The sequence below is a fragment of the Gossypium hirsutum genome, chromosome D06, assembly GCF_007990345.1.
Source record: "Gossypium hirsutum isolate 1008001.06 chromosome D06, Gossypium_hirsutum_v2.1, whole genome shotgun sequence".
Taxonomy (NCBI): domain Eukaryota; kingdom Viridiplantae; phylum Streptophyta; class Magnoliopsida; order Malvales; family Malvaceae; genus Gossypium; species Gossypium hirsutum.
Window position 1 is genome coordinate 26,504,026 of NC_053442.1, and position 22,637 is coordinate 26,526,662.

A 22,637-nucleotide genomic window follows, 5' to 3' on the forward strand; every position below is an offset into this window, starting at 1 on the left:
CAGTAAAATGATTTCTAAAAAATAATTTCTGAAAAATAATTTACTTTTTTGAAAATGATTTACTTTTCTGGTGTTTGGATGAATTTGTGTAAAATATTTTTTATTGTTTGGCAGATTTCCTAAAAATATTTTCCGGAAAAGTTGTTTTTACATATATTAATAAATTTATATATATAAATAAATTTATATTTTAAATTGTATTTACATATATTGCAATGATTTATTTATAAATAAATCAAATTAAATATATAATAATACTCAATTATTAAGCTAGAATATTAACGTCATAAATTGAAAACAACCAAAGTCAAATAAAGCAATTTCATTAAATTATTTAAAAAATCATTAAATTTGAAGAAGAAAAACAATTCAATCAGTTTCAAAAAGTTCATTCAAAAGTTGTTTTAACCCTTTATCCGAATTGATATATTAGCTAATTCCCAGTTCAACCCACGAATCCAGTCCGGTTCCATCTGTTCTATGAGAGAATGAGAGAAAAGGCTAAAAACAAACGAAGCAGAGAATGAATGAAAACTTGAACCAAATTATCATTCACTAACGGCAGAAATGGGAGAATATTACAACATTCAAACAGGATACAATTGAGTTGACCCATGTTAACACCCTAATTCCCTGTTACTCAAAAGAATTAACTATACAAATAAATATTTTTTTTACACAAGGAAAATGGAAATCATCAGCAACAAGAGTTAAAAATAGAGTAATAAATATGGTTACTCTCTATGGCTGATCCTTGCACTTGAGAAGAGCCATCATCTGTGATCTCGAGTAACCTTGCCTGTTTCAAAGAAAATCAATGTAAGTTCAGAGTCTATACCGATCTAAGTTTGTAAGGGAAAATGGAGGATTCAGAATGAGAGATGGTGCTTCCACTAGAAGGAAGACTAATAAACGCTCAGCCTTTGAATACAATAAAGCTGCACTTTCCATATCACCCATGAGCTCATCAACCTGCAAAACACATATGCAGGAAGCATTTCAGCTGATAAGCTTTTTACTTCAACCTTTTATTACTTTTATTCAAGAAATCTTTTATGACATTCATCAACTATATAATAACTTCATTTTATATTATATAAGATCTTCACTTGATCCATTCTTCATGCCTCCTAACTTAGATGAATGAATATCAAGGTGAGAAGAAAAGACTCACTCCTCCATGTCTTCCCAAGGCAAGGGCGGCTTGAAATATTGTCTCCATTGCATTAGGCATCTCTGTACTTCCTACAACCATGATGACAACATGCTAATTTAGAATCCTTAAATTAACCGAATCTCAAGTGGCTTACTTTGTTTCCTTTCTCATGAGCAATAATTTTCATATGCATATAGTTGCTTTCTTATTGTGTGAGCAATAAACTATGTGGTTAAATTATTACGTGATTAAATTCTAACCAATTGAAAGCAACTTCCTAAACTGTGTAGTTGCCTCGAGCTGCATATTACTATCATTAGCCTAGGTACCAACAACCATGGCTGGTAAATTTTCCAACTGCGGTCAAACAGTTGAACAGGATCAGAACAATCCAATGCAATTAACTATAATAGGGTAAACCATGGTAAAAGAAAAATTCATGGAACATGCTGCCAATTACTAAAAACATTTTACTTTGAAATAAATTAAAAGAGGAAACCCATTTTTACAACTCCAATTAATTAAAAACAAATTAAGAAGCACTAATTTGTGAATTCAAAAACCAATCACGAATATTTGTTGCAGAATATAAAATAACTAGCTACATAATCTTTAAGCTTAATACGAGAAAAAAATAAAATGAATTGCATATTCGACAACTCATGTTACTGTCTACCAAAATGTTTATACAACAACAGAGTTCCCAATCAAATCAATGAAAATACACCAAAAAGTATATATATATATATGACCTCATCAACACAATCGAAACCTAATATATGCAAAATTCTCTAAATTTTAAAAACCTACCATAATCCTAATCCGATAAGATTAATTAAAAACCGAAAAATCTCTGAATAAGCAAGATTCAACAACTTAAAGCAATTTATGAATACTCAAAAACAAATGAGAAAATAGAGCAATTGAAAATCGACCTTTTTCTCAACGGCAGAGGAGTGAAGAAAAGCAAGCATTGGCTGCGCTTGAAGCCCTTCACGTCGCTTCTTCTGCAAACTCTCTTCACGGTGATTCTTCCTAATCTCCACCATGTTATACTCCCTCCTCCGCCTCCCTTCCTCAGCGTCCACAGCCACCTCGAGTTTGGTGTCAATGACATCTTCTCTGATTTTCAGGAATAAAACTATAATTTAAAGGAGAATCAGAATACAAAACACTATTTTCCTTCTTCATTGAATATCCCAGAGGAACAGAAAAATCTTTTAAAGGTTTTGATTAGATTTTTGATCAATTTTGAAGGCACAGCATCAACATTTTTCGTTACAGGCAACAAAGAAACAAAGAAAGGCAACAAATTTCAGGCATAAAATCAGTTAAAAGTGTGGACAAGTAAAGAACAAGAAGAAAAAAAAGAGCTTTATGCCATACCTTAAGCCAAGACCCAAAGAAGAATTCATGGTAGATTTGCCTGAGAATGAGAGAAAGAGAGGAAACGAAACAGAATATGCTGAGAAGAGAAGATATGTGATGGACTTTTACCTGGAAGAGAAGATAAAGAACGGAAAAAGGAAAAGGAATGAAGAACAGAAGAAAGAGAATGAGCCTTACCTAGATGAAGGAGGAACCGAAAAATGTCTTATAGAAATGAAATCTGTAAGACATTTTCCCCTCAAACCCATTCATTTTACCCGTGTCTTAGGAAAATATTTTCCAAATGTAAAATGTTTTCAGTCAAACAAACACTAGAAAATCAGGAAAATATTTTTCGAAAAATGTTTTCCTGTAAACAAACGGCCCCTTAGTCTCGAGTTTAATTTCTCTCCTACTTATATTTATATTTTTTATTTCATGTTTTTTTAAGTCTTTTTTAATTAATATTTTTAAAATATTAGCTTTTTTTTATTAGATTTTGTTAATTGTAATTTCATCTTTGAGTCCCAAGTTTAATCTCTCTTATAAATATTTTAATATATATTTTTTTTATTTCATGGAGTTTCAATATGTATTTTTTTTATTTCATGTAGTTTCAAACTTTTTTTAAATTTTTAATTAATTTTTATACTTAATAAACATATCGTTTTCAAGTTTTTTTATTTTTAATTCATCTTTTTAATTATTGAAAATATCATTATTTTGTTTGCCAGGAAAACATTTTTCGGGTTTTACGGTATTTGGAAGCTTGAAAACATTTTACATTTCGAAAATGTTTTCCAAGACACGGGTAAAATGAATGGGTTTTAGGGAAAATGTCTTACTGATTTTATTTCCATAAGACATTTTCCATCTTTCCTCCTCCTTTCGTCCTTCTCCTTCTTCAATCTGTCTTATTCCCTCACGAATTTGCAGGACCTAAATGTCCCAAAGTTGGCCCATCGTCGATACTTGTAAGTATCCCCTTCTGGTTCTATGTCAAAAGGCCCTAATACTAGCAAATTTCAGTGCTTGGTAGCTTGCATGTGGTTATGTCCAATTGGGAATTTTTATCGTTCATGTTGCTAAGTCCTATCACCACGGTGATTTCTGTCCATGATGCCCACTAACTCCTACTATTTTTTCTATATCAACGACCGCATCAAAGTAGAATATAATTGTCGGTTCTTACACAGGTTTCTAGAGAGCTACTCTCGGTTCAGGGCTAAGAGGCTTTGCTGGTGTTAGCGATTTGCATTCCGTTAGGTATGAAGTTATGAATTGCTTTTGACCCTCTTTCTGACATTCCATTCCGTGTATGAATTTGTTTCTCTAAAACCAGATATCCCTGTATGTTCCAGGCCTATTGGAATTAACAACCACCTGGAGTGTTAACCTCCCTTAAATCTTACAAAAAGCATTAGAAATTATGGAGTAATGCCTATAAATTTTCTACTTTCCCGGTTAGATAATTTAGTTGAGAAAGTATGGGGGTGGTTATTAGATTCATCCTAACAATTAATGAGTTTGTTTATTTGTTGTTGTAACAATTAGGCAGCATCTTATACTGTTTTAAGTTGCATAATATGACCAAGTGTGAGACAGCAGTAGTATTCAAAATTGAGTCCGACATCCATTTCCATAGTTAAAATAGCAAATGGCTTCTTAGGAATTCTTGAGCTTTGTTTCTCATTTCCTATTCTCTAGATGAAAAAATATGTGCATCATTCTTTCTGCTTTTCATATGTTGGACAATTGATGAACTTATATGCCTTCAAGCAAACATGGATAACTTGTTTTCTTCATTTAGATTAAAAAGTTATTAGAAAGGCTGTAGTGTGGGAGTTTATCAGGAGGCTTATCTATAGACAAATTAGATTGTTATTGTTCATTCAGTCTGTCATCTTCTTGTTTTTGTTCCTTCTAAAATAGACTTGACCCAGTTTTGTAAAAAGAAATGAAAAACCAATTTTCAGGTATGTGCATGAGCATGCATGTTAATTCACGCGATGGTTGCAGGACTACATGCATTTGTTTGCTATGTGATGAGACTGCTGGCTGAAATGGCATTAGTTCAACTTAACTAGTATCTTCCCAATATAAATTGTCCATGCAATGTTGTTAGGATATTTTACAAGTGTTGTTCACAACATGATCATTAGAGAAATGATGAAAATTGGAAATGGTTTGATAATATGAAGATTGCTTTTGTGGGTAATATTTTCAATAGATAGTGAGCTTTATGGGATCCATAAGTGAAAAACTCACTAAGCTTGTTACTTGAGGATCTTAGGATCTGTGATTAGTATTTGAGATGAGTGATACCTTTATTGATTTGTGTGTATATTGATTGGGATTTTCTTATTTGATACATGATTGTGTTACTATAGTTGTCAGACTTATTTCTATAGAGTGCTATTCATTTAGTGACTAAAATTAAAGTGTGCACTATTAAGCTTTATGCTTTGCAAGTTTGTATTCCTTTCCCATGCATAGGTTAGAAGACAGAAGAATAGAAAAATCCACAGTATGGCTCATTTACAAGAGTTATAAACACAAGCCCTTAAATTCAAAATATTACCATCATGGCCGAATATTCAATGTATATCTAATACACCATCAATGTGTCAATTTTTCATTTTTACCATTTGATACAACCCAAACATTACATATCTCTTGTTTGTTGTGTGAAATGGGAAACATTACTTATCTAATCTTTGGATTTAAATGATAAAAATGGAAAATTGGTGTATTGATAGCATATTTGTTGTATATTGAATATTTGGCCATAATAGAAATGTCTTGAATTTAAATGGCTTGTGTTTATGGGAAATTGGTATATGGATGGCATATTAGGTGTAAATTGAATATTTGATCATGATGGAAAAAATGTATTTAGTTTGATGGCTTATGTTTATAGAATTGGTATATTGATGGCTATTAGGAGTATACTGAATTTGGAATTTATAAACTATTAACTTTTGCTGAGCATATTGTCTACCTAAAATAATATGGGTGTAAAAAGCCTGGACTTAAACTATAGGTCAATAATACATTAGCTTGACAATAGGGGTAGAAATTAGCAGTACCGTGATGTTGACATTATATATATTTGCACCTTATAGTGGTACTATGAGTCTACGACACCTTAAAGGTGATGCTACTGATATATGTGTATGGACACCTCAAAGATGGTGTCAACACTTTAAAGGCAAGGCAGTGTCACTTAGTTCCATTATCTTATTCTAAGAGTTTGGTATTAGGCAAAATTGAACAATTTAATTAAAAACAAATGGAGCTATATGATTAGTCATTGGTCATCTAAATGGTGATATTAGCATATTTTTATTTATATATGTATATGACATGACAACTTTTAGCTTGATACTTGATAAAAATTATTTATAAAGTGAATGTCAAATTGTCTATTTATATATTGATGGCGATTCATGCTAAGTTAATTATGTAATGAACAACTGATGTGAGTGTATTAAACTAGTGCTTGAATGGAATTTTAATATTGATTTATGTGATTTAATTGAGAGTTATTGTAACAACCTAATTTTAGCTGGTTTTAGCTGATCATTGGTTTATTCTCAAATTGAATCATATCTAATTTTAGTTGTGTCACTAAATTGGTACAAAGAAAGTAGTTTAATTTCTCAAAAAATTATTAATGCATTTATAATTAGCTTAATATGTATGTATGCACTTTAATCATGGTAACTTTAGTCATATATGTGATCTTATGAAAATCTTGCATCTTTTTTGTAGTGATCAAATATTTGTGTGGCATTATTTTGTGTAGATGGATTGTAATCAAGATCAAAATGCAATTGTTGGAGTCGTGGCTTCAGTTTTAGCTTTTGGGGCTCTTTGGATTAAAAATTAAAAACTAGGAAGGAAATTGCTTCTCACCCTCATATGAATCGAGATTATGAAAGAGAAAATTATATTAATACTATTTTATATAGTGGTGACCAGCATTGTATTGATGTGATAAGGATGAAACCGATTGCCTTTTTTAATTTGTGTGATATTCTTAGTAGGAATAATTTGTTACAATCAACTAAATCTGTGAATATTAGGGAGCAAGTAGTTATATTTTTACATATAATTGGTCATAATGTAAGGTTTCGAGTGATTGGATTTAGATATTGTAGATCAACTGAGACAATTCACCGCTACTTTAAGGTTGTATTGAGAGCTATTTTGAAATTGTATAAACTAGTTATTAGATTACCTAATGAGTGAACTCCTAGTGAAATCAGAAACAATCCAAGGTTTTATCCTTATTTGAAATATTGTACTAGAACATTAGATGGAACTCATGTTCATGCATCCGTTCCACTTAGCATTCAAAGAAGATTTCGTAGCCGTAAAGGAGGGATGACACAAAATGTATTGGCTGCCATTACATTTTATTTGAAATTTTCCTATGTTCTAGCTGGTTGGGAAGGTAGTGCACATGATTCTCGTATTTTAAATGATACACTTTCACGCCCAAAAGGATTAAGAATTCCGAAAGGTAATAATTATCATTAAATACCAAATAGTTCTAGTAAGTTCATAATTTATTAGTATTAGTTATGTTTTGTAAAATTGTAGGTAAATATTATTTGGCTGATGCTAGATATGGCATCCGAAATGGATATATTACCCCATATTGTGGTGTCTGATATCATTTAAAAGAGTTTAGTGCTCAGGGGCCTGAAAATGCAAAAGAACTCTTTAATCTTCGTCATGATTCATCATTACGAATCAATATTCAACGTGTTTTAGGATTTTGAAGAAACAGTTTCGTGTACTAGATGCTGAACCATTTTGGAATTTTCAAACTCAAGTAGATATAGTTTTGGCTTGTTGTATCATTCATAATCATATAATGGGAGTTGATCCTAGTGATTTACTTAATCAAGGATTATACGAGGAGCCTGAGTCTGATTTGATAATACCAACTTTTACGGTGCGAGAAGAAAGAGAAGAAGCAAGAGAATGGTCTGCTAAGAGAGACGAAATTACACAAACTATGTGGACTAATTATATGGTTAGAAATATTAGGTAGGTTTAGGGCTTAGGGTTATTGTTTCTGTGTTATGTATGTTTTAGTATTAAAATTGTTTTTTTTGTTGGACATTGAATTTATTATGTTTTAAGCTTGTTGGATATTGAAATGATTGACAATGACAATTATTAATGTAGAATGGGTAAGGGCAACAAAGAAGGGACCTCCAAGCAATTCAGGTGGACAAAACCAATGGAACATCTTTTTCTTGAAATTCTAGCAGATGAGGCCCAGAGAGGAAATAAGCCTTCTAATACTTTCAAAGTAATTTCTATTAATCGAGTTGCCAAAGCTATTTTTGAAAGATTTCAAGTCCAATGCGATGCGAAGCATGTGGAAAATCATTTGAGGACTGTAAAAAACCAATGGCAGATTATATGCACAATTCGGGGTGAAAGTGGTTTTGGATGGGATGATAACATGAAAATGATCACATGTGATAGAGCGACATATGATGCAGCAGTGATAGTAATATATGTATATTTATATATGTTAAGTATATTTCAATTGTTTTTTTCTTGTTATTCTAATTGTGTATAATATCCAACAGGCACACAAGAAGTGTGAACCATTTTGAATAAAAGCATTGATCATTAAGATGAAATGGCTTTTGTTGTTGGCAAAGATATGGCAACAGGGAGTTTTGCCAAAACATATGCTGACATAGATTTGGATGACGGTAACCAAGATTCAGTGCCTATAGACTACGACAATGAAAAGACTAAAGAGGTAAGAACAAAAGTATCTTCATCTGGCACATCCAAACGTAAAAGAAAAAATGTTCAAGAAAGTGTCATTGATGAACAAATTAAATTTGTGGGTGAACAACTTTGCAAAATTGCTAATGCTTTGGAACAATTTACTGCGGATAAGACACCACATATTTACGAAGAAGTGATGTCGATGGAGGAAGAAGGATTTGATGATGACTTCCTGTGTTCTGTGTTTGATTATCTAGTGAGTCATGAATCCGAGACCAAAGCTTTTTTAGTTAAAAGTAAGAAGCATAAAAAAATTTGGCTTCAAAAATTTTCTCAATGTTGAAGATATTGATACTTTTTTTAATGTGTTGTAATATTAGTTATGCACTTGGACAATGTTGTTATTATGTGGTGTACTACTAATTATGCATTTGGATAATATTATTAATTTCTAGTATTAATTGTGGTTTGGAAGCTAATTTATAATTATTCAGTCATTGGTTTTTATTTTTTTTATAACACAATTACAAATAATTTATTTGACTTTGGTTATTTTCAATTTATAACGGTTAATATTCTAGCTTAATAATTGAGTAGTATTATATATTTAATTTGATTTATTTATAAATAAATCATTGTAATATATGTAAAAACAATTTAAAATATAAATTTATTAATATATATAAATTTATTAATATATGTAAAAATAATTTTTCCAGAAAATATTTTCAGGAAATCTGCCAAACAACATAAAATATTTTACACAGATTCATCCAAACACCAAAAAAGTAAATCATTTCCAGAAAAGTAAAACATTCTCCAGAAATCATTTTCCAAAAAACATTTTACTGGCAAACAAATGGAGCCTAAATTTTTAAAAAATAAAATTAAAATATTTAGTAGAATTTTTCATATATTTGTTTTTTTAACGAGACAATATCTTCGAATTACTTTGATCAATGTTTCTTTCGTTGCATCGGGTAAGATTCTATTCATACTTATTAATAACAAGATATCCTTTTTCTTAATTGAGTGGATTCACGAGTTTTACTTCCCTTTAAAAATATTTTTGGTATTTTGTGGATACCATGATATATCAAAAATCATTTTACTATGAAATTTAATTCACTCGAAAAATAAGTATTTTATTTTAATAGATCACAATTGAACATTAGATTCCTTACTTTTAAATTTCAAATATTTTTTGGCAACTACATAATTAACAATTAACAAGGTACCAATTTTTATCATATTTTGAATTGATTATTATTGGATGACATGCACGATTGCTTGTTTGTTAACTGATTGACTGTAGTTGCTTCGGCAACGAATGCACCTTATAGCTTGAATCTTGCGATGGGATTGGGTATTAGGTGTTACACTAATTAAAAAAATAAAAAAAATTGGTTACCATAAAATTCTTTTTAAAAATTCATAAAATTCTGAGATTTTCTTAAAACCTAAAATTCCAAACAAATTTTTTTAAATTTTATGATTTTTCTAAATTTTGCATACTTAAAATTTTTTAAAAAAATTATAATTTTCTAATATATATAAATTTCTAAGTTTTAAGATTTTCGGGTTTTGTATTCCTTTTTTATGCTTTTTTTGTTGCATTTTTAATTATTTTTTAATTATTTATAATTTTTGAAATTTATAAATATTTTTTATTTTATTTGACATGTGACAACGTGTCATTGGTTGATTTCACTTTTTTAATGGAAATTTGAGTTGGGGTAATGGGATATTAAAAATAAAAGTACAAAGATCAAATTGATAAAAGAATAGTACAAGTACCAAAATGATAATTTAGTTGTAGTAAATAGCTAAAAGATGTATTAAGCATTTTTTTTGTGGAATGAGTGTTTTAAGAAAACCAGGTCAATACTTAAACCTAAATAATCTATGGTGTTAATTATTTGGACCAACTAATAATATTATAAAAAAAGCTTAACCAATGTGGATGTAGGGTTGAGACGAGTCTCCATGCGGTGAGGGATTGCTCCTTTCCACGTGCAACTTGGATAACGTTAGTACCACGTTAGAGCCAGGTACTTTTCTTTTCTCTTTCTCTTGAGGATTGGCTGAAATGGAATTTAGAAAATGTTACTACTTGCTTTGATGATGGGATCCCTTGGAATTCTGTCTTCTCTATTATTTGTTGGCTATTTTGGAAGAATCGAAATTTGTTTGTTTTCTCGGATGGTCACAGTTGTGTGCAAGAACTTGTGGATAAAGGCACAAGTTGGACGCGGAGTGTTTTATCTTCAGGACTTGGGCCGTCTTTTTCTCATCCAAGGGCAATAGCTTCACACTGGTCGTGTCCTGAGGAGGGTTACGTCAAACTTAACATTGATTGTGATGTATTCTCACTAAGGAATTGCGCCTCTGTTGGAGGTGTTATTAGAGATGCTAATGGGGACTAGCGATGTGATTTTACAATGACAATTGGAGATGGTACTATATTTCAGGTGGAAGAAAGGGTGATGCTTGAAGGACTTCTCTTGGCATGGGATAAAGGGTTTCGAAAGTTGGAGTTGGAGTGTGACAATGGCTTGTTGGTTTAGACCATTCTTGCTGAAGGTGCTGCTGATAGCAGGATGATGGAACTAAAGTTGTTACATAGTATGCTTATTTGTCCTTGGAAAGTTCGTGTAAGACATATTCCTTGGGCCCAGAATACAGTGGCAGATCAGTTGAAAGAATTTGTAAGTCAAGAGTTGATAAGATTTAATTTGATGGAGGATCCCCCGTCGTCGATTAGGGAGAAGCTTATGGTGGAGTCCAATCTGTCTGGTTTGAATTAGGGTGCACTTTTGTTTCGCTATTGCTATTTTTTTTATTTACTATAAAAAAAACTTAACCCATAAGCTGATATCTAAACTATACCATTTTCCCATCTTGATATCTTCTTCTTTTTTTGTCACAAGTGGTACCTAAACTATTCCCAAGTTGATATCTCTGTTAGCCAAACCGTTAAGTTTATTTCAAAAAAAAAAAACTTAACCAACAAATTGGTACCTAAACTATATTTTTTTTTCCTATTTTGGTACCGAAACATTTTTTTGTCACAAGTGATGCCTTAACTACTTTTTTTCTCCAAGTTGGTACTAGTTAAGTAGTCAAGTTTATTTAAAAATGATAAAAAATATTTAAAATAAAGAAAATCGGTTCAACCAGTTTGTATCGATTCAACTATTATCTCTGAATTGGTACCATGACCGACCGATTAGATCTGGTTTTGAAAATACTAGTTTTGATCAATGAAATAACTTTTTTCAATATTGTTAGGTCGACCAAGCAGGTGGTGAAATTTGAAAACATAATTAATCACTAGCGTCTCGACCTCAAGAAGGCAAATTTTGAGTATTGTTGGTATTTCAAACATTATAAAAGAAGAGAAATAATATAAAAGAAAAAAAAGAAATAATTTAATTAAAAATATTTTTAAGCCTATATAATGTGGCGGACTATTATTGATTGAATTTTTTAATGGATATAACATTTTGGTGTAAAATGGGTGCTGGGGATAAACCCGATTAAGCAATGAACAAAGTGAATAAAATAATAATCGAAAAGATCAAACATGCAAATTTTATGTGGAAAAACTCCTGAAAAGAGAATAAAAAATCACAGACAAAAGAAAATTTTACTATAATAAAGAAGAGTATAAAAAATGGAATAATTAAAAGAAAAACCCGAAGCCCCACAAGCAAAATCATTCGAAACAAAGAACAAAATTCTCTCAATCTAAATTATAGACTGAAATTCGTATCATATATTACTACAACAACTCTAAGTTAATCAGAGTTAAAATAGGAAACTAAAAAATGGAGTTTAATTGAAAGAAAAAAAACCAAAATAAACTTCAGTTAAAATAAGAGGTATTTTCCTACAATGGATAATATAAAAATACTTTAGGACCACTTGTAACAAAAAAAAATATTTAGGTACCAAAATGAAAAAAAACATAGTTTAGGTACTAATTTGTGGGTTATGCTTTTTTTAAATAGATTTAACAGTATGACTAATAGAGGTAGCAACTTGGAGAAAAAAAGTAATTTAAGTATCATTTGTGAAAAAAAAGTTTAGGTATCAAGATGGGAAAAAGGATATAGTTTAGATACCAATTTGTGAGTTAAGCCTTATCAAAATAAAAGATAAAATATGTCAAACAAATATAATAATTAAATCCCAAATTTAAATATGGTAAAAATACCAAAATTATAATTTGACCTTCATAAAAATTTAAACTTTTTTTTGTCAATTTGTTGTTTTATTTTTTAAAAAAAGCTAACTAAATTGTTAAAATGGTATTGATATGACTGTTCACGTGCACTTCATAAAAAATAATAAAATTTCTCAAAGAATATCACATTAGCAATAAAGTAAAATTGGTTTGCCAAGCATGCTATTATATTGTTAAAATTTCTAAAATTCAATCAACTTTTTTATCTAAATAAATGCATTATGATTAAAATTTGAAGATTAAAAATGATTAAAAAAAAGAAAGAAAGAAAGAATTAGGCCAAAGTGATACAAGAGTATAAAAGGCTAAATTTATATGCCAAAAAGTGGACAAGGAAACACCTTTCCGGGTAAAATTTGTTGTCTCGGTTCACTGCTCCTATTCCTATTAGTACTAAAGCTTAGCTTAAAGAAATGGAATAAGAGCTTGGCATTGGCTCATTAGCCGAACATTGCCTTAGCAGCTGCCGTCCGCCCAATACTTGCCTATACAACTATGCTCTTGCAGCCGTTGAGAGCCCTGCTGCAGCATTTGCTTAAAGGTTTTAAAGGCATAGTGTGGCACTTCACATGCATTGCACCATCACCATTACCTGTGCCTGTTCTCCACAAGTTGCAACCAATTTTTGACAGGCCTTTTTGCTAATAATAGACTCAAGACGTGAGAATGTGAGAGCTAGTTTCTAGCCACTTGATTCGTCTCAGAATTTAATGAGGTGTGCATAGGACAGTGGGGCCAAACATTCACAGCGTGCCACCGGTTGTGATCTTGTAAAGAAAAAGGCTCAAGACTTTTAGGTACATACTGACCGTGCTGCCTGTGTGCAGGAGCTATATGCAAAATTTCAGTCCCAATGTCGAGTAAAATGCAAGTGTAGACATTGCAGGGGTAAGAGCAAATGCTCCATTCCCTTTTTCTACCAAGGCAGAAAAGGGGGGGTCGATCTAAGCCAGACCACATCTTTCGTTGTGCGATTATCCGATGGTTTTGGTTAATATTAGATAGCTTCGCTAGCAAGTTGGCATTAACGATTGTAAGTTGTTGGATTCCATGTACAATATTTGTGATTCTTTAAATTTTTTTTTTACGCTATCAAATGTGGAAGTGTTAGTAGTAATTGAAAGATGAAGTGAATGTGAAGGAATTAAATGTTAGGTAGAATTTTGTTTGACGGAATTATAATAATGATAAATCAAAACTTATTTGAAGTTTGAAAAGAAAGAGGTGGTATTCAATTAGAAGATAAGTTGACCCATCAAATTCTTCCATTTTCTTGTTGGGCGGCTGTGAATCTGTGATCGTATCCTTTTGAGGATTGCCCCTGGCCCATACTCTCTATTCATCCCTGCACGGTAGGAGTAATAACTTCAAGATATATTAGATTTAATTCAACCATATGTGCTTTTTTTTATTAATTTTATATAAAATACTAAAACAACCTCATAAATATAATTTACTTTTTAAATATAGTATGTATATATGATAATGAATAATATAGATTTGAATATTTAATTTATTGTTTTGCTTTGCGGATTGAAATATTTTAATTACTCTCTAAAATAGATGCAGAAATCAACTTTCAAATATTTTGTATCTTAATTCTATCTACTATTTCGAATAACAAATTCGGCTTTGAATATTCATTATTTTAATCTTTTATTCTTTTAATTTGGACAATCGAATCCTCTACCTACTTTACTTTTTAAGATTTATATTATGATATTAACATAATTAATTTGACTCGAAATATAATTTTTGAATTTCATTTCAATCCTACTTATAAATCTAATTATTTTGTCTAAGTGAATCAAATATTTTTATTCAAGAAATGATGAAAATTAAAAGTAATGGGAATGTTTTTTTTTTTTAAAGTAGAGTAGAAAATCAACATAAGAACTGTAGGATAATGTTATATAAATTCAAAACTAGTTGTCAACCATCTGGTTTAATTTTCAACTTGTTATGATAATTTAATTAAATCAATGACACGTTTCATGAATATAGGAAAATTAGCATTTGGTGAAAGACAACCTTGGAATGGGTCGCTTTATTTGCTGTAAGAAAGTAGGACACAAATGTTGTCACACCTCATGATCGCCAACAATAATTAAGGTGCTGCTTTACCAATTGGAAGCAAATTTCGATTACCAAACCGTGCACGTTGGGTTCAAAACCAAGTCAAATATGGATCCAAAGTTAAGATAATATGCTTTGAACTTTGTATGAAGTTAGACTAATCGACTTATTGGCTTGAGGTTTGAGGTTCTACCATGCCTACAAACTTGACTTGAAAACCCATTTTGAAAGGCCAAAGATCTGTGGCCAAATATGCACTAATTCTCTTTCATCTTCTGTTCCATTACATGCATCTCTCATCCTTATTTTCCCCAAATATCCCTACACTAGCATGTTTGGTAATGGTGAGTGAGGTCAAACGTTTGTTTTGGGAATCATTCTGAATGTTATGCCTATGCCACCGTGAATGATAATCTTTTTAGTTGGTTGAGTGGAGGTAAACTCTTTTCGGAAAAGTTTTTTAAATTATTGTTTGTCGAGAGTTGACGAATCCCTTAATAGGTCGATATTTTCTCAAAATGACGAGGTATTTCTATTCTGTTAAATGCTTTGTGGCCCTCTTTAGGTAGTCTCAAGCACTCGTGTATCATTTTTTTACTAGTAGTAGTAGTACATACCGATACCGGTTTATTTCGATGTACTATTTTGGACTTACTGCTATTTTTAAAAAATATTTTATACATCTATATAAAAAATTATTTACAAATATCAAATAATGAGATTAAATAAATCTTCAATATAAAAAACTCATCAATTATATGAAATACTCTTTAATCAACTTCACAAATACAACCCATCATTAAACAAACTCCAAATAAAAAAATACTAAAAAATTTAAATTTTTAAAATTATTTTTTGTACTGATTGTTACACAATATTCCCATTGATAAGGGCAAAATCAATCGGGAGGACCAATACCAACTGAGATTTACATTGGAATGGAACCTAAAGTATGTTGTTCAGATTTACTATTGGAACAAAGCATTTTGGCCGATACAAGTGATACCAAAACATAATTGACTACCAAGCTCCATAGAATCGGGAGATAAATGTCGAGGAAAAAACTGACTCGTTGAACAAGAAAAAAGTTATATTTCGTAAACTAAACAATAAAATCATCGTAGACCATGCATATAACAATTGTTGAACAAATCAATAATAAATTTTATTTTTTGTACCAGTTGGTACAAACAAAGTCAACTGAAATTTATATAGAAACGGAACTAAAGTTTATTGTTTAATTATTCTGGTCCACAGAGTTGAGAAACAAAAATAGTTGTATAAGAGTGTGAATTTTTTACGGATAACATTTGAATGGATTTGGGTAAAGCGAAAATGGTTATCTTTTAAGAATCAAAATAAAGAATGTTAAATTTATAGGGTAAAGTGATATTGCAAGTATTGAAAATATAAGATGGTTTAACCTGTTATATATTAAAACATTTTATAATCATAAACAGATACATACATGAAAGAATTGTAGATGAGATGGATGTGATTAGTTGGTACAAATGATGTGAAACAGACAACCATGGGTCTAGTTGGATGGCATGGCCTCATTTAAAATTAAAAAAGATGCTCCATTTAAACAAGGGTGTTGTATCTTATTAAATTTAATCTCACAATTGGAAATTAAAGTGATATCTTTAGTGTTAAGGGATAAGATAGGTTTGGTAATGGCTAAGCCTAGGTCCTCACCTCAGTTTCCAAACGTTTTAATTATTTTGGTTAGTCTAATCAAATGGCCCTTCAAAGTTTTATAAAAACGAGTGATTTGAATTCAACGTGTTAAAATAATAAACTTCTTAAATTTTAATCAACGTATCGATACAATTAACATGATGTATATGTTTTGAAAAGTTGAGGAATAGTATGCAAGTAATTAGAAATGAATGTAAATGGTGAATAAATCTCAATTAGGCACTGAAAAATCTTGGATTGGCTTAACATGATCCCAAGCTTATCCCATTAATGATATTACATTATGCGATTATCTTTTACTTTAATTATCTCAATTTCTCAACCAATCCTTAATTCCATCCACGCAATAAAAATAAATCATATTTACAAAAAAAGATTGTGCAAGTATGGACCAATACATATTTTATATTAATTAGGATAATAAAAATAAATTAATATTTTTAGCTGAAATGGAATTTAAATATTTGCATGAGATTTAAATGAAGTTATAATGATTTATTTAGTCTTTCAATTTTACAAAAAAAATTCATTTAAATTTTTATCTTTTTAGCTCTTAAATTTATATTTTTTTGTCAAGTCACCCAAAATTGATGGAAAATTAATTTTGCTGACATGACATACATGTGGATTGATACATGGATGACACATTAGCATTTAATTATTTTTTAAAAATTTTAAAAGTTCAAAAAATTCATTTCTAAAAATTAAAACTCATTAAAAATATAAAAAGTTTTAAAAAATTAATTAAATGTTCAAAGTTAACAAACGTTAACTTTTTCATCCAATTTAGGGCGATTTGACAAAAAATACAATTTAAGGGCTAAAAGAGATAAAAAAAATTAAATGAAGAGCTAATATGATTTTTTTATATAAAGTTTGAGGACCACAAAAGTCATTATGCCTAAAATAAATGAGAAAATATGTGTTTGAATGAAGGTTATTGTGGTTGTAAAATAAGAACAAAAAAATAGTTTTACAAAATTTAAAATAAGAGAGTAGTAATAAAAATTTAATAATATTTGAGGTTTAAATTTATTTAAGATTTTATTTTAGATATTTTAATTAAGTCACTAAAGTATCTAAATTAGTTGTAAAATGAGATGGTTCAAATTCTATCCTTTCTCTACCTCAATTTTGAATTTATCATAGAAAAAAGCTAAGAAATTTGAATGAAACATTTGGATAATTTCCATTATAAGTCACTCAATTTAGCATTAATTTTCATTTAGGCCACAAACCTTCTTCTTCTTCTTTTTTCAAATTACATCTTTAAACTTTTATTATTAACAAATTAATTCACTCATACTAATTCCTTCAAGTAATTCTAAGGAAAAAGTTATACTGACTTATTATGCATTTATGACTTAGCCTAACATCCTATGGTTGATTATGTCTAAAATATAAGTCTTGTAAGGGATGCGAAATTTCTAAATATGAAGGGCCTTTTTTTAAATATAAAAAATGTGTCAATTCTTTTCTAATATTTTTTTCGCATCAAACAAATTAATTTAATATTTTTAAAAAAAGCATGAATGATTTAATTGTAAAAAAATTACAAGAAAAAAATCACACTATATAAAATTAAATATTTCTTTCAAATATGCGAAAAGAATAAACTATTACTATACTCAAAATTTCGTAAATATCATTATAATTTTGTCTGTGTTGTATTACAAGATATCATCAAGTCCGGCAATCTTATCAAAGGAAGATAATTTCTTAGCAAGACATACAAATCAAAATTCAAGAAAAGTCACTAACCTAATATGTACGGGTATGAGTCAAATCAACTAATTCTAGAATCTGATTTTAAAGCCCACATTGGACCTCTAAAGTTAAGGCCTATTTAGTAGTGTTTAAAAAAAAGCACTTTTGGTTCCAAAAATATTTTTGAAAGAAAAGTTGTGCTAAACAAGTTGCTTTTGGTTGAAATTTTTGGTTAAATTTTTTAACTTTTTCTCTCCCAAAAGTACTTTTGGTGCTTAATTACTTTTTCACCCTTCTAATAACATAGTATTTTCCCTTTTCTTTCTTAGTGCTTAATTACAAATCTGTTAAAATCATTAATTAAAAATAAAAAAATATGTTTTAAAATACTAATTACAAATATTTAAAATATTAACAATAAGTTATAATAAATTTTTTATATTCTTACTAAAATATAATAATATTAACTAATTTAAATATTATTTAAATGTATATTTGTTACTGTATAATGACATGTCTAAAATGGACATTTTATTTCTCAAAAGCATTTTTTGACAGTAATGCTAAACACTCAAATTTTAAACCAAACTTTTCAAAAACACTTTTCTACAATACTTTTCAAAAGCATTGCTAAACTAGTCATTAGTCTTTTAAGGCCAATCATATATTAATATTTGATTATTATTATCAAAATTATATAATTAAAAATTGAAAAATACTTTGTTAATATAAAATATGATCTTATGACTTAAGGGGGGCGAATGATATATAATGTGAACATCAAATCTAAAATATATAATAATTTATATATAAAATTTAAAAATCTGAAAATTTCAAGGAGGGAACCCCACGCCCCACGGATCCATCCCAACTTTTTACTTCAAAAATATTATACGAAATTAACCAATTTGTTAATAGTAATAGTATAATAATATAATTTGATGAAATAAAGATTTGTTACTTATATGAAAAATGATGTTAAGTTGAATAACCTAAAATGTAAATTACCCATAACCATTTTTTTTACAGCTAATATGTTAATTTTTTTAAAAATTTATGATTTATTTTTGCTATCATAAAGAGGAAGTTCAGACATGTGAGTGGTGTCCGTACTAACTTTCAATTACAATATTAAATTCTATGTATCTCCAAATGAATGAATGAAAAAGAAAAGTTGAGTTTGGCATGAAATGGATTAAAATATACCACCCCCGTACAGTTAAATTTTAATTTTTTATTTTTAAAAATTCAAAATTCTAACCTCATTAAAAATTGTCTATTAAATTTATTTATCATCCAACTTTATAAAAAATAAAATTCATTTTAGCTCTTTTATCACTTTTAGCGATTAAACTTATATTTTTTATCAAATCATCCAAAAATAATTGCTAAAGTGATATACATGTGGATGGCATGTCAACATTTAATTATTTTTTAAATTTTAAATGCTAACGTGTCATCTACGTGTATGTCACGTTCGCAAAGTAAAAAGACGTTAGTTTTTCCAGGTGATTTGATAAAAAATACAAGTTTAAGGGTCTATATTAAAAATATATATAATAAAATGATAGGTTTTAAAAAAATATATTTCTAAGAGTAGGAATAGATGCGTGTTAAAATTGTAAATAAGAAATTAGATAAAAACGTGTTTTGGGATATTTCTCATAATTGTGGTTGCCACCTGTTTTTGTCCCATCGGATATTATATTAAATTCAATTCCTTTTGGGTTTGAATATTAGGTATTAATAAATGCTTCCATTCAATTTTATTAAAATTCTTTTATATTCAAAATAAATAATTTCATAAGTATTTTTAAAAAGTAATACTCTTTATAATGATTTAATAATTCGTGTTAATTATTGAGGGGGCTCTGGTTTAATTTGAATTTTATCATCAATAATTTTGATGCATACTTCCCTGGTTTCATCATGTTCATATCCATGTACTCAATTTGTAAATACTAAATATTTCAAAAAAAAAAAAAAAAGTATCAAGTTAATTTTACATCTAGGTAAATTGGATTGAATGAATTTCGGTTTGAGATATTCGATTTTTTTTAATGTTATTATAAAATCATATCATTTTGACATCTTTTTTTTGTCACTTGTTTTAAATTAAGGTTGTATAGGTTTAAATTATTTTGATTTACGTCAATTTTTGTTTGGACGGGTTTAGATAAAAATACAGAAAATTAAAATTAAATTTATAATTTGAAATTAAATTATTTTTATAAATATAAATAATGGATAGAGGTGATGATAATGAAAATAGGGGAGTATATTAAAAGTCATCTTCTTATCTGTTCTGCCCATTTTTCCTTCTCTCTCTATTTCTTTATATTTTTAAGGATTAAATGAAATAGACATGGATTAGCTTAGCCCTATTGTTGTTGGTCTGGTCCCAAATCTTCCCTTTGTTATCCATATTTCTGTGCTTATAAATCCTTAATCTACGCCACCCCTTCACTCCTTGTTTTTATCTTTCCCTTCTTTAAACCTCTATAGATGGAAGTGCTGATGGGACCTACCTTCTCCATCGACGTTGCCGCATCGGCCGCGGCCTACACTAGAGACCGCTCTAAGGATACGATTCCCTCTCCTTGCTTGTTTATCAAGGACGATGAAGCTTGTCCCGGCTCGGATCCCAGGTCTCCGGATCTATCCTCTGATAGTTCCTCCTCGATCGGCTCCCCCGGAGACAGCGACGTTGAAGAAGAAGACGACGGCGTCGTTTCATCCGGGGAAAGTAAAGGCTTGTCTTTCGACTCCTTAGAAGACTCTCTTCCCATCAAGTTAGTATCGATTTTTTTCTTCGTTTTTTTGTAATTTTCTCTGGTCTGATTTTCATCTGATCTTTTTTATTATTATTATTCTTTTGGTTTTAGGAGAGGATTATCGAATCACTACGTGGGAAAATCAAAATCATTCGCAAACCTATCTGACATAAACTCAGTGAAAGAGCTGCAAAAAGTGGAGAGCCCCTTCAACAAGAGGAGGAGATTATTGCTTGCAAATAAATGGTCAACGAGGTCCAGGAAATCATCTTTCTATTCATGGCAAAACCCCAATTCCATGCCTCTTCTTGCTTTGGTTGAAGACGATGAAGATACAGACAACAACAGCCACAATAAACAAACACCATCATCATCGCCGCCTTCATTGTCCTCCTCCTCGTCGGAGTGCGAAAAAATAACATCAACGAAACCTAAGTTGCAGCAAAGCAATCTGAGGGCTAGTTTCCAGTCTCAAAGTTGTCTTTCTCTTACGGATCTGCACGTACAAGTAGATCATCAATAACCCGGTTTTTGTTTTCTTTTTCACCATGAAAAATGCATTAGGATTTAGATTACTCGCCAAAAAATTTTACCATCAAAGTATATACGTAAAACTTTTAGAACTTTTTTTATATAAATAAAATCTTTTCACTGATTTTATTTTTGTTTTTTGGGGGATAGACAATTAGTTTGTAGGTATATGGATGATGGTGGGATGGATGATTTTTGTTTTGTCATGTTGTGGTGATGAATGAATGGGGGGGACGGCGTTGATATTTCAGTGTTAATAGACCAATGTCTTTGCTTTATCATCACCATCATCTATTTTATCTAGGAATAGTATTGGTTGAATATAGTGAAGGAATTTTAATTTTCCAAACATCACTCACCTATTTTTTTTTATTTTTTATTTTGCATTATGCTTTTATGATATTTATGGTATTAACAATTAATTTTTATTAAAACTTTAAATTATTACTTTTTAAAATAAATATCAAATCATATATTAAGTTGGATGAATGATGTTAATGTGTTTTCAGAGATGCGTGCCAACTACCAATGATGACGGGTTAGGTGGAAGAAAGATGCCGGAAAGCTTCTTTCTTTTTAATATTCAATTATTATTTTAATTATCTTTTTAAAAGTAATTAAAGTTTTTATTTTTATTTTAGATTTTGATATCCCGTAATCATAACCCCCTTTAATTAAATCCAGAGTCAAATGATAAAAATCTTTTAGGGTTTTTTCTGGATAATATATATTAATTAAATGAAAATATAATTATTAATTACTATAAAAAAATATTAGTATGATAAAAATAATTTCTAAGCAAATAAAAAATAAAATAAAATCATCATATATATTATGTTAGTATTAAAAAATAATTGATAATATGATTACTAATAAAAATAAGCATCATATAAAATTTTATCTAATTGTTTTACTCCATATTTGTTAGCTTATTCCCTCTTTAATAATTAACATATGCTTTTTATAATCATTTGCTGCTCATTAACCGAATTCATCATCATCTAAATTGAAATCTGCATCATTAGGATCATCAGCATCTCGTATAGATCCTCTCAATTCCACGTATAATTGAAGTTATGAAATATGCAACATTTTAGTACGATTCAACCTTATTTCTTTATAACATACTAAGGTGGTGATGTTAACATGTGAAATATTTTTTTAGAACAAAAATATCCTCTCAACCACATTTTGAAACATTGAATATCTCAAATTGAAAACTTCACGAGTTGTATATAGTGTTTGTGTTTAGTACCATTCTCTTAAATGGTATCATATTTCACGATATGGTGCAAGAAAATCCTTTCTA

At 29.5% G+C, this 22,637-nt stretch overlaps 2 protein-coding genes and 1 long non-coding RNA gene across 5 annotated transcripts; 2 read left to right on the forward strand and 1 right to left on the reverse strand.

Moving 5' to 3' along the window:
• Positions 1–524: 524 nt before the first annotated feature.
• LOC107901635 (importin subunit alpha-2) lies at positions 525–2,908 on the reverse strand. 2 transcript variants are annotated; one of them, XM_016827708.2, is made up of 5 exons: positions 2,723–2,908; positions 2,543–2,582; positions 2,092–2,278; positions 1,175–1,245; positions 525–972 (listed from the first exon to the last, which is right to left on the reverse strand). In XM_016827708.2, the coding sequence occupies exons 2-5, from the start codon at positions 2,569–2,571 to the stop codon at positions 906–908; spliced, it is 354 nt and encodes a 117-aa protein (XP_016683197.2). In that variant the 5' UTR covers positions 2,572–2,582; positions 2,723–2,908; the 3' UTR covers positions 525–905. The 2 variants fall into 2 exon arrangements, with proteins under 2 accessions (XP_016683197.2, XP_016683196.2); XM_016827707.2 differs by having other exon boundaries at positions 2,543–2,891.
• A 330-nt stretch (positions 2,909–3,238) lies between these two features.
• On the forward strand, positions 3,239–8,193 carry LOC107901633 (uncharacterized). Of its 2 annotated transcripts, none has more exons than XR_001685334.2 (4): positions 3,239–3,498; positions 3,721–3,790; positions 7,727–7,853; positions 8,140–8,193. It is a non-coding gene; the product is annotated as an uncharacterized lncRNA (long non-coding RNA). The 2 variants fall into 2 exon arrangements; XR_005914576.1 differs by having other exon boundaries at positions 3,259–3,498; positions 7,727–8,057.
• A 12,063-nt stretch (positions 8,194–20,256) lies between these two features.
• LOC107901632 (uncharacterized) lies at positions 20,257–21,677 on the forward strand. Its single transcript, XM_016827706.2, has 2 exons — positions 20,257–20,815; positions 20,909–21,677. Exons 1-2 carry the CDS (start codon positions 20,529–20,531, stop codon positions 21,318–21,320), a joined length of 699 nt encoding a protein of 232 aa, XP_016683195.1. The 5' UTR covers positions 20,257–20,528; the 3' UTR covers positions 21,321–21,677.
• Positions 21,678–22,637: the final 960 nt, after the last annotated feature.